Raw genomic sequence first — 15,472 nt, 5'->3', positions numbered from 1 at the left:
TCAAACCAAGTGATTTAACTCTTGCTAATGAACTCATACCAGTAAAGAGAACTGTCCTACTCTGGAAACTAGGGTTCCAATAGCCACCAAACCCAAGTATCAAATAATGGGATATAGTTGATGTGATTAAAGTTGTCTTTTCTTTCTTTTCCGTTTTTTTTTTTTTTTAAAGGGAGTGGAGCCAGTGATCCCGCACATGCATTTGCACAGTACTCAGAACTTTTCAACCCCGCCCAGGTACAATCCCCTTTCCAATTCTGAAGTTGCACTGCCAAGTATGGCTACACTGATGCTGGGGCTCAGGACAACAGACTCAAGTGGCAGGGCGCCGGCCACGGGTGGCTCAGGACAGCCATATGGCCAGATGTGCAATGATCTCCCAAGTTCTGGAAGATGAACCAACACCCTTAATATTTCACCCCACTGCCTTCCAAAATGTACATGTCTGCCCCACAGGGGTGATGCAAGAGTGGAGATCTCTTTTATTCACAGTTAGGTCTTCGGGGGAACAAAAAAAAGTGACTTAGTGGTGCTTATTAAACAGAAGAAGCACTTTACAATTTGTTTTGTCCTATTTAAGCCTCCTTAAGGAGTAAATGATATCACTATTCTCCATTTTATTTATTTATATATTTTTAAAATATTTTATTTATTTGAGAGTGAGAGAGAGACCATGAGCCAGGGGAGGGGCAGAGAAGCAGACTCCCCTTCTGAGCAGGGAGCCCGACGTGGGACTCGATCCCAGGACTCTGGGATCATGACCTGAGCCGAAGGTAGATGCGTAACCGACCAAGCCACCCAGACACACACTATCCTCCATTTTAGATAAGAAAGAAAATTGAGTTTTAAAAACAGACAACGTCCACACAGCTTTTAAGTGACAGGCTGAAACTCTATCTGCCTACACAAAGGTCCATATCCTGTGCCCTCGGCTCCAGTGGTCCATCCATTGAGTAAAGAAGACCAACTGGGGCATCAGGAATACAAATTTTAAAAATCAGTAGTTTCAAGTATGCCAGATAATAGAGCTGTACTTCAGATTTTACGATACCAAATTTATTTTTTAAACAGAGAAACATAGCTTTAAAACTCTGGAGAAGCAAGGAAGATATCTGTATGAGCAAGATATATGCAGGCATGCTTATAGATGGCTACCTTCAAATTCCTGCAGAAACACTGTAACCATGACATTCCTACTAAAAGTTGAACATATGTATCTTGTTTAAAAAACAGAGATTCAGAAATCAAGACAGAATTTAATGTATTTAAAGGCAACTATAGGAGACTTAAGAATAAATGAATCCCCTTAAAAGTACACGGCCTGGGAAAGTTTTATCACCTTCTAGTTAGAAGACTGTCTTTGGCCTCCATTATCTCATGAGAGAACAACCCATGAACCAGGAGAACATTCCCATACTATAGAGAAGGAAAAGGAATGAGCAGGTGAAACACCAGTCCCCCCCTAGCACACGTAACATGTACAGTCGAGCACATGAAGAAATTGGGCCACTGAAGACACGTTTTTAAAAAAGACATTGAAAACTTTGTTCTGAAAAGTCACATGAACTAGACTTTTGAGAGAATAAAATGACCATGAAGGAATTCGTCCATTCCCTAAAGAAATAATTTCTAAGGTATATATTTCCAAATGTGAAACAGAGCTAAATCTAGAGATTATCAAAGATCAAGTCCTACTGAAGAGACTTTAATTTTTGTTGTTGTTTTTTACATTAAAAAGCAAACTCCCTTCTGAGTTTTTTCAAGTAAACCTAAGAGATAGTTTGGGAAAATACCAACCTTTTTCTTTGAAATTCCAAGGTTCACACAATCCTGGCAGCTCTCAGGATCTTGTTGCGGGTCTGAACAGAGTCACAAACTAAAAGAATAGGTCGGGAAATGTTAGATCTACCTGAGGCCGTGGTGGGAAGCCTGTCAACAGGATGCTAAAGTCCCTTTTACCTTGTCCCTGTACATTTAGTTAACCACTCACTAAAACACTCGGAGAGAAATCAAAGAATTTTTTAAAAAAGACCATTTTTTTTTTCCTCTGATCCATCTCTACTAGAGACAAATCCCCTCTCCTTCTATGACATTAAAAGAAATGTCTTCTGGCCCAAGATTAAAAACAGAATAAAACCTCACACTGAAAGAATGACCCTGATCACAAATTAAAAATCTATACAATTTTAGAAAGGAATTTTGAGCAAAGTCTGTGTCTAACCAAACTATGTAACCACAAGACAAACGTGAGTAAAAGCTGCCCAACTATCCTGTATCTATCCCTGGAAATGGAATGTTCTGAGACTAGAAATGGATGTCTTTGTTATCAGATGAGTTGAATTGGAAAAAGAAGCTTTTTGACAAAGGGTTTCTCAATATAAACTTATTACTTGCAGAGAAAACAATTTACCAGGTTCAAACAAATATGCTCAACAAAGTAAGGCAAAATCATCCTTAAAATAATCAAATACTTCACACTGTGCAGAGAACATTCATAAGGCATCTATTCAAAGCCTCTAATTTCCTTTAAAAGCAAGAAGACCTGTGAACCCCATTGAGAGAGGTGGTCTACAGAACCACACTGAGGAGAAAAAAAAAATTAAAGAAGATTCAAAACCCCTCCTGTTTCCCACTCTACTACCCAAAACTCATCTGAAATATATCACAAATGTGTTCCAGAATAAAGGCCCCAATGATTTAGAAATACCTGCTTGTTGCTGGGAGCTTTACAAAGTTTGGGTGCACAAAGAAAGAATTTTCATTATATGGTCCCTTACATTCCATGATTCTCTAGTGAATAATTCTAGAACATAAACTTCTCTGGTATAAATGTGCTGGCTCACAAGCATATTTTTACACTATAGGCTCGGTGACTGTGTGAATTAAGTTTCAAGTAGTATATTAATTTATTTTTTAAATTAATAAAAGAATGTGAACATATATAAAGTTAATTGGGTCTAGAAATAGCACTTCAGGGCTGAGCTTCAGAGTAAACAAATTGAAAACCTATTGCCACAGGTTGTAAAAAAAGAAAGAACAAAAGAGTGTATCGCTAATCATATACACCGTTAAAACTGTAGGTTATTTTCACTACACCTGATGACACAGCGCTGGGAAGGACAGACCTTAGAAATGGAAGGTAACCTTACACAATTATCTATTGCAACCCACCTTCATGGTTAAGAAACTAAAACCAAACGAGGTTTGGAAACTCACCCAAGGACTAATGACTTGGCAGAGGCAAAGCTCAGATCTCCTTATGTGAATATAGTGCTCTTTCTACTATACCAAGCTGATCTTATGAACAAACAAGAAAAAGCATCTGCCCTGTGGCGTTTCATTAATGCAACCAGTTGGGTACACAGGACGGGAGAAGACTTCTCAAACTGACCTGCAGGACTCTATCCACGGAGGAGCCTAACAGGCCGCTCAATGGCTGCATTTCCACCCTTATTTCAAAGCTGCTTTGCTTGTATGTGCTTCAGATAGTAGGTCTATATATAAGATTTCCTGAGGGAGTTGGGAGGGGGATGCAATCTCGGGCTAAAATAAAATGGAAAACCACTGAGGTTTTCATTTTATTTGCTGATCTGCTCAGTGAATGCTGTCTGGAAAGGACTTGCACTGGCTGGATGCCCCTGCTGGCCTCATAAAGGCACAGCCTGCAAAAATCCATGTTTCGAAAAGGCAAAGTCATTTTCCCACCACCCCTGACACTGGGCTTCTGCCCTTGGTGTCTCTGTCTTTGAGAAACTGGCACACATATAACGTTGACATTAATGAACATCAGAACTTCTTCAAAAAGTAACCTCATTTTTTTTTTGCCCCTGATATCTTCCTCATATTTCTCTCTACACCTTTTTGAGGTACACGGTTATGTATTTGCAGATTCCTGACTCACCATCCAGCTTAATTCCTCTTAAATGGCAGATACTCAGGAAATACACATAAGAGCATTTTCTAATACATAGAATATACAACAGACACACAAAAAAGGTGGTCTGGGAGACAGACAACATTATTTTCCTTCATTCTGTAACTACACTCAGGATACACCCTTCTGTGACTCACAAATTCTATTAAGAGTTTGGGAAAAATTTAAAAGCAAGACAATAGTGCCAGATTCCAGCTATACCAAGGATCATTCTCTTCTTCCCTGGTGCAATGATCTCAGTTGGCATACAAGGATACATGCAGCTGGAAACATGACAGCCAATCCAAAATAATTATTCACTAACCCAATGATTATTGCTTAACACAGCCACAAAAAGGAGAATTCCACCTCTCACCCATTCTTGTGTTCTGCCAAGGGCCATTTTGGTTAGATCTTTCTGAAGAGATTGGTTTTAAAGAACAACATTGTCAAGGCAGGTTTTCAGGCAATGCCTTGATGAAGGAGCAGTAGGGATGTCCTCAGCATTTGTCACACTGTTAGTGGGAAAACAGTCTAGAACCACAACCACATGGTGCCAGCATAGTAAGCAAGTGGTTGATGGACAGAACCAGCCCCACTGGCTGAGGCCACTGGCAGAGGTTATTCAGGTTTTAAAATAAGAGTATGAGCATTTATATTCACCTGAGATTGCAAGCAGCATTTTCCTCCTGGCACCAAAAGTCGTAATTCCCAGCTCCTTCAGATCCTGATCTGTGAGAGTGAGGAATGTTTGAAGATCGATCTGTGGGTGAAAAAGTAATCTATAACCAATACATTAAGCACTTATTTTCTTGCTCACTAAAAGTTCAACTCATTATTACACATATTCCATCTACTAATTATGCTCTGCCTACTTCCAAAAAGGAACGGTGGTGTCACAAACCGAGGGGACAAGGGCTAAGTGATAAAGGTGGTGAAATTAAAGTGATGATTCTGGCATAAGACTTCGGCTAAGCCAGTTATTTACTGCAACTGAGATTAAATATTTAGGTCTTAGCATTCTGGCAGCCAGAGCAAAAAGGGAAGCACAAATTCTACAGTTTTGGGGAACTGATAAAAGGAAGAATACATACCTGTCCAGAAGAGAGAAAATATTTCTTAGCTTTGGATTCTGAATTGGTCAAGTATAGCTCTATAAATGAAATTGAATAATACCATATCTGGTATCCTCCACTGTGTTCTTCATAAGAATGAGAGAATTCCTAGATTACATGAGACACATGGTTCACTTGGCTCAGCCCGGCAAATTATCTCCAACAGTGGCATATAAGAGGTATTTCCAGGGACAATATAAGTGCCCTCTCTGGCATCAGCAACTGAGTGTGGAGGGACGTAGCTCAAGAATCCCACCCCTCCTTTTAAGACCGTGTGGAGGAACAGAAAGGTCATGAGCTCTGAAGCCAGAGGGTGTTGACTCTCTATTCTGCCCCTGCCATTACTACTTGTGGGCACTTCGGGTTGACAACACTGCACCTTACAGGGCTCCAGTGGGCATTAAAAGTGATTGGAGATATAAAGCAATGGGCTCACCAAAGGCATAAAATAACTGACAGCTATGGTTAGTAATTATGTACGTAGACATATCATCTGTGAAAGTGGCTAAATATTCAACTTGCTTACAATAAACTGAATCCCACAAGGTCACTTAATGGGGAATTCTTGTTAAGTGATAGCTGAGCATTAGAAAATATCCTACATGAAAGAAACAACCAAATTTATACTTTCATTCAAATTATATGGAAATTGAGATATTCTGTTTTCATTTTGAAGGTATATCCAAATCTTAGAAAACCTCTTCACTTATCATGTCTAAAGATGTGTTTTTAGAAATTCAATTAAATAGAGATTCTCTATTTTAGGGATCCTCTCTTTTTAAAGGGCAAGAGAGTAAATATTTTAAGCTTAGTGGGCCAAATTATCTCTGTTGCAATGATTCGACTCTGCTATTTTAGCTTGAAAGCAGCCATAGACAATATGTAAATGAATGAGTGTGGCTGTGTTTCAATAAAACTTTATTTACAGGCAGGTTTGCAGGCCACAGTTTGCTGACCCCTGCTCTAGCTAATATATATTCGATAAAGGCAGTCTGGCTTTATATTATCATGTTCTCTTCCTTCTTGGAGTAAATGGATAAGAAGTACCTTTAAGATACAAATGTAGGGATCCGAAGGGGTACGTGCACCCCAATGTTTAGAGCAGCAATGTCCACAATAGCCAAACTATGGAAAGAGCCAAGATGTCCATCAACAGATGGATGGAGAAAGAAGATGTGGAATACACACACACGCAATGGAATATTATGCAGCCACCAAAAGGAATGAAATCTTGTCATTTGCAACGACATGGATGGAACTAGAGGGTATTATGCTAAGTGAAATTAAGTCAATCAGAGAAAGACATGTATCATATGATCTCACTGATATAATCTCAGGAAACAAACTGAGGGTTGCTGGAGTGGTGGGGGGTGGAAGGGATGGGGTGGCTGGGTGATGGACATTGGGGAGGGTATGTGCTATGGTGAACACTGTGAATTGTGTAAGACTGATGAATCACAGACCTGTACCTCTGAAACAAATAATACATTATATGTTAAAAAAAAAAAAAAAAGATAGCAGGAAGGGAAAAATGAAGGGGGGAAAATCAGAGGGGGAGATGAACCATGAGAGACTATGGACTCTGAGAAACAAACAGGGTTCTAGAAGGGAGGGGGGTGGGAGGATGGGTTAGCCTGGTGATGGATATTAAAGAGGGCACGTTCTGCATGGAGCACTGGGTGTTATACGCAAACAATGAATCATGGAACACTACATCAAAAACTAATGATGTAATGTATGGTGATTAACATAACATAATAAAATAAAATTCTTTTAAAAAGTACCTTTAATAAATTTATTTCTATGCTTCTTTAAATAGTAAATAAATATAGATAAAACAAATCCAGAATATCATTGAATAACAACTAATCTTTCACTTCAAAACCTTCTTTGGACAAGTTAAAATACTTCTGCCCTTGAACTTCTCAATCAGCTACCCTTGTCTAACCTGCAAAACTAAATAAGTAAATGCAATTTTTTAATGCATTTGATGAGGAAAATGTTATTCAACTTAGAAAATCCTCAGTTAAATGAACACTAATTTAGATTCAGGGAAAAGAAAACAATCAATATACCCTGAAATCCAATACACACATGACAACGTTTTTGTGGTGTTAAAAAACAAAAAGTTCACCAATTAAACTTAATTACTTATTGAACCATGGGCAATACATTGAATTTATGATATAAACTGCATAATAAAAATCTTAGATTCTTTTTGATGGATATGTGCTTGGGAATTAGTGACTTAATCAGATGTTCTCTAGCATGAACTAAGCCAAACTAGCGCGAAACTTAAAGCACGTCTGGATTTGTAAAATACATACATTCATAGAAATAGTCTAACTTTCTGTTGCACTGGCTTTGCTGTGCTGTGTCCTAGTAATATGACAGCATTAACAGAAAGAATCATGTTCAGGGGCTCTTCTCTTTAAGTCCCCGCATAATAGCCGTGGCTGATGGGTTTGGCCAAAATCCATGGTGGTGATGTTTCAGAAGACATCGCATTTCTTAGTTCAGGCAAAAGCCAAGCAGTAAATTAATGAATAAGTTAACGTATATAAAAAGCACATTCTATTCTGTGGGAACAGATTCAGTAACATGACGAAGATGGGGTCAAAAACAACCATAGATATTTATTTCAGATGTTGTTTTTTAAGTGCCATAAATAAAGATAAAGATTAATGACTGAAATTATCTTAAATACAGACTCTGCTGCTGAGGGAGCTGTGAATCAAAAGTTCCTATGAATCAATACACTGATTAGGTCTTTCAGCTAAAATTGGGGAAGGTGTGTTTTTGGAAACACAATTTTCTATTTCTGCTATCCTGTGTTTACTGGTTGCACTAAATAAATAAGAAATGAGATGACATTTTTCTTAGCAGCACAAACAAGTTATGGGACTCCAGTAAATGCTCAGTGAAAGCACCGCCATAGGTCAGTAAGTGATTTCATTCTAGAAGCCATCACACATACAACCCAAATGAAGATGCCCGGGAAAGTAAACAAGTAGTGACTGACCTCTTGTTGCTGGAAGACGTCTGTGTATTTGCCCAGGCCCAGTTTGCTAAAGAGCTCAGGGAGGTCAGAGCCTTTGAAAGAGCTGTTCAAGTTACAGCCATTGCTTCCTGTCAGCGAAGAAATGCAGTCCATGTAATTGCTGCTGCTGAGATAGTGCTCCGCTGGAAGGCAAAGGAGAGACAGGCCTGCAGTGTAAATGCCCAGAGACAAGATGGTTCAATAAAAAATTTTAGTCACTCAAATATTTTAGATTTCATTGTTGGGCTGAACAGGGCAGGAGCTGCAGAAATACAGCAGCTCTTTACTGAAACACTGGCTTTTCATTAATGGAATGCTGGTTATGGCTTTCAGGGAGGCTCTTGCCATTAAGAAGCTACAGTTGGGAGGCCGCAACTCAGCAACAGTGCCTCTGTAGTTAATAATCATTAATCATTTTCTCCCGGAGCATTCAGAAGCATTTGCTCTTTATAATTGATTTGATGTGAATTAAATGAGAAATTGGAAGAAAGATGATCCCTGGGATACAATAAAGGTATGGAAAGTTACTCTAAGTCCAGGCTCCTTTTGGAAAGCAGGATGGCCCACTGTATCCACACCTGTGCTTTCCTGCTGTCAAAGGAATTGTAGGATATTGCAACATGTAAATCTCATTCTTTACAAAAATATAATTGGGCAGTTAGTTCACAAAACAGAGCACTTTTAAAATTAAGAGCAAATATGAAGGGTAAGAATGGTGTTGGAGTTTCTGGATTTAACTTATGACAGAAACGAATCTATCTCTTGAGAAAAATTCTAAGCCAGCAATGCTGAACTTGCCTTGACTCTGCGGCTGATTTGGTGGGCAAAGATTTCTTCAGGTTGTCTGTGGTTCTCAGACCCAGTAACATGCACTGCTGGGTGATGGACTAGTGAGCCATGCCTAGTACTTGACCAGATACACAAACACTCTTCCAGAGATGCTTCGGAGAGCCCAGCACAGCTGTGTAGCCATCCCTACCTCCCTGACCAACAACTGGCTCTCATCCACGTGGGAATTCTTCCTCTCATACCGAAGTTGCAGCTTCGGGAAGGATTCCCAGACTGATGCAGGCGGAGGGTGCTCACCTAGCTAATTAGATACATCAAGTCTCCTTTGGTCAAATCTAAGAATCCTGTTCTGCACTGTTTTGTGTGCCACTAATCACTTTCTCTGGCCATTTCATCTCCCAATTGAGAGTATATATACTTTCTATATCTCAAGTGGAAGGAATTTCCTGATCAAGTTTCTCTTTCTCTTAAAAACAGAGAACTGGCTGGCTCAGTTGGTGGAGCATGTGACTCTTGGTCTTGGGGTCATGAGTTCAAGCCCCACAATGGGTATGGAGCCTACTTAGAACTTTTAAAAAGTACATATTAAGAAAAACAGATGTTTTATCTCTTGTGGAGAGAAAGTATAGAGAAAAGGGCCCAGATCAAGCCCTGCGGACACCCAGCACTTAAAGGTAAGGACCCAAAGTCATCAACCCATTGAGGTGCTAGGTTGAGGCTGACATGAAGCAGAGTGTGAAGAGCACACGGGAGAACTGCTGGAGTTGACAGTATGGAGGTTACTGGCAGGATGACCATATAATTTACTGTCCAAATGATATACATTTACGTTCTTTGCGAATAAAAGAGGGAGTTACTGAGAATCACACTGGAACAACTGGTGTAAACAGGGAAGTCTGAAGAAAACCTGGACATTGGTGATTTTGAAAAGGGTGTCAAGAAAAATGATCTAAAACTGTGCTGTTGAATATAGTAACCACTGGCCACACGTGGCGACTGAGTTCCTGAAATGTGGGTGGTGGGATAATGTTTGGTAAGATTATAAAATCTGCTCATACCAGATTTTGAAGACAGCACAAAAAAAGAATGTAAAATATCTCATAAAAATGTCTTTATATTGATTACGTGTTTAAATGATAATATTTTACGTATCATTGGGTTAAGCAAATACACTAGTAAAATGTGAAAAAGAAAAGATGTTTTAAAATAAAGTATTCTTAGTGATATTATGGTACATAGCTTCCTTTACAGTTCTTTCTATCTTAACTACTTGTAGTTTCTATATTGTTTTAAACTCCCTCTGCTCTTAAAACACCTAACAAAAGGCAACCAACTCCGTGTCCTTAATCATTCTTTCTTATTAATGAGTTCCCTATCTTAACTCTAATCCTGAACTTCAATGCAGCTAAGTTGTACAGTCGATTTTAATTATCCAGTGCTAAGTGAAGGGAAAGGAGATAAAGACAGAAAAAGAGAGGCACAAAACGAATTTATACTGAGCATTTCCAGCCCTAGATCTGCATCCAGCACCAGCCCGCCTCTCAGCTCCATGCTTGCGTAGTGGTGGGGCGCCCTGCCCGGACAAGTATCCAGGCTAGTACTGTCAGTATACTTGCATTATGTTTTCTTATTTTGACTTGGCTGACACCATGGCCGGCCTTTTCAAATCTGAGACTCTTGACAACATGGCCGACCTGACTGACGGTAACAACTGACGGTAGACCACGTCTACTACACTCGTTCAGATTGCCGTTCTTCAAGTATTCTTCAGATACTCCACGCTATGTGTTTCACGATTCCAGAGTCATCAAAAACCTTGAAAAAGGCCATTAAGGGCCTACCTTGTGATTACTATTGTCAATTCTCGTCTGCTTACCTATTTTATTTATACAGCCCAGAAGTGTGGGTGCTGTTACAGACAAAACCACTGGACTTGTTCTGAGTCTCAACCACATTTATTCAAAGCCAGAGCCTCTGTGCTTTAAACTCTTTTTTCTATTTATGCCAGTTCGGCTATATCTTGCCAGTTTAAAAAAATCAGATCTTGCCCTTCACCTTTAGTAGCTATCCACCGGGCAGACTTACTTCTATTTTCCAAGATGCTAATGTGATCACATTCGGCTCAACTCCTTTACATCGTCGTCTTTTCCTCATCATCTGGATGCTTGTGTGAGCGTGACTCATCCATACATTCATTCAACAAACATTTACTGAGCGCCTAGTAAGTGTCAGAACTGTTAGACATTTGGGAAGAAATAACAAACAAGGCGCAGCCTAACAGAATGCTCGGCACATGGGCACTTAGTAAGTGCTTGCTGAATGAATGAATGTGTTTCCTAGCTTGTAAAGCTCAAATTCTCCACAAGTATAAAAGTGTAAGTATAACAAGTGCTAAGGGAAAGCACAAAAGGCAGTGGAAGCAGAGAACTACGCTATCTACTTCACCTGGAAAAACAGGGAAGGCTTCACAGAGGAAGTGGCATATGATTATGCCAAATACTTGAAGGCAGGGGGTCCAGAGTTTATATTTGAACATCACCCTAAATCAAATAGACAAATTCTAGACTGATTATATCTAAAAGTATGATGAAAAGTCAAAGCTCACTTGATTTGTTTTGTTTACGTTTGGGGCTGCCAACCGAAGCTGCAAATTCACTAGGACTCGGGGGTCCTATTCCATTTCGGTCCCTCCAGTTATCAGATTCACTTCCACTTCCCAAGTGTTCACGACTGTTGGACCTCGAGAGGGACATTGATGAGCCCTGTAAATAATCAAAACCAGATGAGAACATATTTAATAAGGTAGGTTTCCTGAGATTTGAGGAGAAAAGAATCTACATTAGACCATCACCAATTACTTCTATTGTTAACCACTGCAGGTTCCCACACATGCTGATTCTCAGGAGTCTGTGGTACCTGTCTATATAGCCTCTGTCCTCCAACCACCAAGGACACCTGGTAATATACATAGTGAAGTCTTTCTCCTTCATTATCAGAGTGCCCAACAGAGTTCTGAGAGCCCCCAGTATAAAGACTTGCTCCTATAAGGTTTAGAGCAGTGAATACTGAGAGTCCTCCCTATTTTGGGGAACCACAAAACAAATCTTCCAGCTGGTATAGCAGAGATTCTCTGCCTTGGATCACTTACGAAGGACAAATGGGAAGATGGTGTGGCTAGACCCAATGCTTTGACAGGAATAGAAGTGAGTCAGAGTGGAGAGAGGGCTGCCATCTCTTCCATGTGACCCTCATCCAAAGAATGATAGGGTCTTTCCAATAAATTACAAATACCTGAAAAAATTTACCTTTTTAAATTCCCTCCCAATAAAAATAAAAATTTAAAAGATCTCAACGTTTGCACTGAATTTGCATTTATTTATTCATTTATTTAATCACTGGCACTTTTCTTTGTACTGTATCTATAGTATTCAAGTCAGGATTCTCTGATTTTCAAAGTAGTATGTTTGTTGGGCAATTCTAAGAGAATCTTTCACTATTCAGTAAATTCACATAATTCAGTCTCACAGCAGCATAACCACACCTTCCCTTTTTAACACTTTTTTCCTCAAGGCATCGTGACCACACTTCCCAGCCTACTCCCTGTAGCTTTGTAGGATCTTCTTCCCCTTTTCCACTCCAAATGTCACATTACCCTGGGCTTGGCCCTAGCATTCCTTCTCGTTTCTCTCTACACTTTCTCATTAAGTAATCTCAACCTCTTTCAGAACTTAATGACAACCATGACTTCCAACTTTTTACCTCCAGATTTGACTTCCCTGTTGAAATTTATAATCATGGAATTGCCAATCTGACATTCCATTTTACTGTCCTGTAGGCATTTTAAACTTAGAGTGCTTGAAATTGAATTGTTAATTACTCATCCCCACTAGCTACACCCATACACACTCCTCCCCCAGAATTCCTACATCTCACCCAGAGCTTCTGAGTTGTTCTCGGCCCTCCTTCCCCCACCACATCAAATCCATCAACAAATTCTATTGATGTTATCTCTAAACATACCCCAAATCTACCCACTTCTCTCCATCTCCACAACTGTCATCTATTGCCTCCTTACGAACATTTTATTCTACTCTTGCCTCCCACCCCAATACCCATTTTCCATAAAGCAACTAGGTTGATTTTTTAAAAGCAAATTAGAACAAATGATACCTTCTGTATAGTCTTATAATGCTTTTCCAGTACTTTGCCATGGGCTGAGGTGCTCCCTAACTGATCCTCTGCCTCTTTAACTCTCAGCCTTCAACACTCCACCACCCTACCCAACTTCTGCTCCATGAACTTACCAGCTGGTTCTGACTTCAGGTGATCAAGGCCTATTACTGTTTCTCTAGATCTTCACAAGGCTGGGCCTTTCTTGTCATCTAGGTCTTAGCTTAAATGTCATCTGCTCATAAAGGCCTGCTATGACAACCTAATCTAAAGCAGTCTCTGTTTCATATTTATCAGGGATTTTTATTACCTAAAGACTTCTTGTTTATTTGTTTTGTATCTCTCTGTACACACCAAAAGAAAGTTCTCTCCATGAAACCAAGAACCTGGGTTCAAGCATTGTATCCTAAAATTGTGTCGAGAACACAAAAGGTGTTTAATAAATATTTGTGGAATTAATCTATAGATACCTTTTCCTACATCTATCGGATGCCCTTTGCTGACTTTTGGGAAGGGGCAGAGGGAAGGAAGGCTCCTGAGACCAAAGAAATGGTGTTTTCAGTTAAAACCATCTTTAATATTTTACTTCAAGATAAATCCAGTGTAGCAAAGGAAATAAGAATATGCTCAAAACTGGCAACTACCAGAAAAACGTCAATGAGATCATTACTGTAGTATTTATATGTTATTTAAAATTCTGCACCTAAACTCTTTTTGAGTATAAAAATACATTCATCTAAGATCTAAGCAGACTTAATGCACACAGCTCTATCAGACCTGGCTAAACATGGTGATTTCTAAAAACATTAAGTAAAACATAATCTTGTGATATCTATTAGTTCATTATCTACTCACTAATTTAAAGTATCACAAAGTGCAGCTCATCTCCATTCTTGGATTTGTAAGACTTAAAATAATCAGACAACCTTATTACTCTTAGTGGTGGGGAAATTAAAAACCATCTTTGATTCCCAATGCATGTTTTTATTTGCTTCAGAGAATATGCGGCAGAGATGGGTAGCAAACAGAGAAGGAAAATCCCAGACCTTTTGTAGTTCTGTTGATGTGACAGAGATATTGCGGGTCAAAGCAGCCTTTTGTTCAACCTTTTGTGCCTCAATGTTTGATCAAGTGGATAGGGTCATATTTTTGAGTCTTGGAGAAAACAAAAAAATGCCTCAAACTGCTGCTTCTTATCTGAAGGAGCTCTTTGGAACAGGCTCATTTCTCAAAGCTGCCCTAAAACTGGAAACAACTGCTCAAGTCTAGCTTCTCAGAAATCTGAATAAGAAGCTCAAAGCATCGGGCGCCTGGGTGGCTCAGTTGGTTAAGCGGCTGCCTTCAGCTCAGGTCATGATCCTGGAGTCCCTGGATTGAGTCCTGCATCGGGCTCCCTGCTCAGCGGGGGGTCTGCTTCTCCCTCTGACCCTCCCCCCTCTCATGTGCTCTCTCTCTCTCTCTCATTCTCTCTGTCTCAAATAAATAAATAAATGAAATCTTAAAAAAAAAAAAAAGAAGAAGCTCAAAGCATCAACTTCTTGCCTCAAGCAAGCTTCCTAGAGCAGGAAATTCTGTGTGCCTTGATCCCTGGAGCACTGAGTGAGCAGCCCACACCCATCAGAACCTATTGGCTAAACATGCTTCTTCGCATAGATCAGCATTCTACTTGTCCATTTGATTTTGTTTTGCTTTGTTTGGAAAAGAATAAGGAAAAATGAGTGTTTCTTGCCACCTTCTAATTTCAAAATATTAGTGCTGTAAGCAGAGATGTGGTTAATCCTTTAATAAAAATTTTTAAGTTCTCTCTGTTTTTCCCCAGGTCCTTCTCCATCCCACCCCGTCCCTATGTCCTAACCCAAAGAAGCAATCCTCACTGCTCAGTTTTTAAGCCCTCTGAGCTATAGCAGAATAAAGGGAAAGGCATGCATGTGCAGATAGCAACTGCTGGATAATATTAGATCTTACTATTGTAAGGGACCTTTCCATCCCCTTTCAATGGATTTGGGATGCATGGGGCAAAGGTTCAAGTCTTACACAACAGGGAAAATCTAGAACACCATTACCAAAGAAAGTGTGGTTATATCTTTTCATCAGCACTGTTGAAGGGGCTATAAATAAAAACAGGTTACATGGTGAAAGCCCATGCACTGATCTAGCTGCTCACACCCTCTCCCCCACCTTCCAGTGTGAACAGCTTGCTAGACATTAGCCAGGAAGGGGGAACAGGCTAGCCCAAGATAGCCAAAGCAAGAAAAGCCACAGGAGGGAGTTCAGCCATTGAGTTGGGACCCTGCACATCTCTGCCTCCAGAAAGTGGTCTATCCATCCTAGGACAGGGGCTGGAGCAGAAGAGTCTTTTAGGTTCTGAAATAATTTCTGCATCATCCTCCTAGTGTTACACCCCTTGAGAGCAGTGTTTCTAGAAGGGTGTCAGCATCAGAATCA

The 15,472-nt window shown here is 39.8% G+C and overlaps 1 protein-coding gene across 4 annotated transcripts in view; it reads right to left on the bottom strand.

Annotated features, from left to right (window-relative positions):
- The window catches only part of BICC1 (BicC family RNA binding protein 1), a 286,419-nt gene that overhangs the window by 8,038 nt on the left and 262,909 nt on the right, over positions 1-15,472 (bottom strand). For 2 of the 4 annotated variants that reach the window (XM_064594663.1, XM_064594662.1), the window contains exons 18-20: positions 11,463-11,619; positions 8,051-8,235; positions 4,577-4,676 (exon numbers count right to left, since the gene is read on the bottom strand). In XM_064594663.1, the coding sequence (XP_064450733.1) occupies positions 4,577-4,676; positions 8,051-8,235; positions 11,463-11,619 (442 nt within the window). Of the gene's footprint in view, positions 1-1,797; positions 1,877-4,576; positions 4,677-8,050; positions 8,236-11,462; positions 11,620-15,472 lie in introns of all 4 variants that reach the window. The other 2 variants (XM_064594665.1, XM_064594664.1) reach the window with 2 other exon arrangements.

Source organism: Mirounga angustirostris, unplaced genomic scaffold (genome assembly GCF_029215605.1).
Source record: "Mirounga angustirostris isolate CCGP_5_RB_7025 unplaced genomic scaffold, mMirAng1.0.hap1 SCAF_6, whole genome shotgun sequence".
Taxonomy (NCBI): Eukaryota; Metazoa; Chordata; class Mammalia; order Carnivora; family Phocidae; genus Mirounga; species Mirounga angustirostris.
The sequence above is the reverse complement of the archived record's forward strand: the minus strand, read 5'-3'. Positions and strand labels throughout refer to the sequence as shown.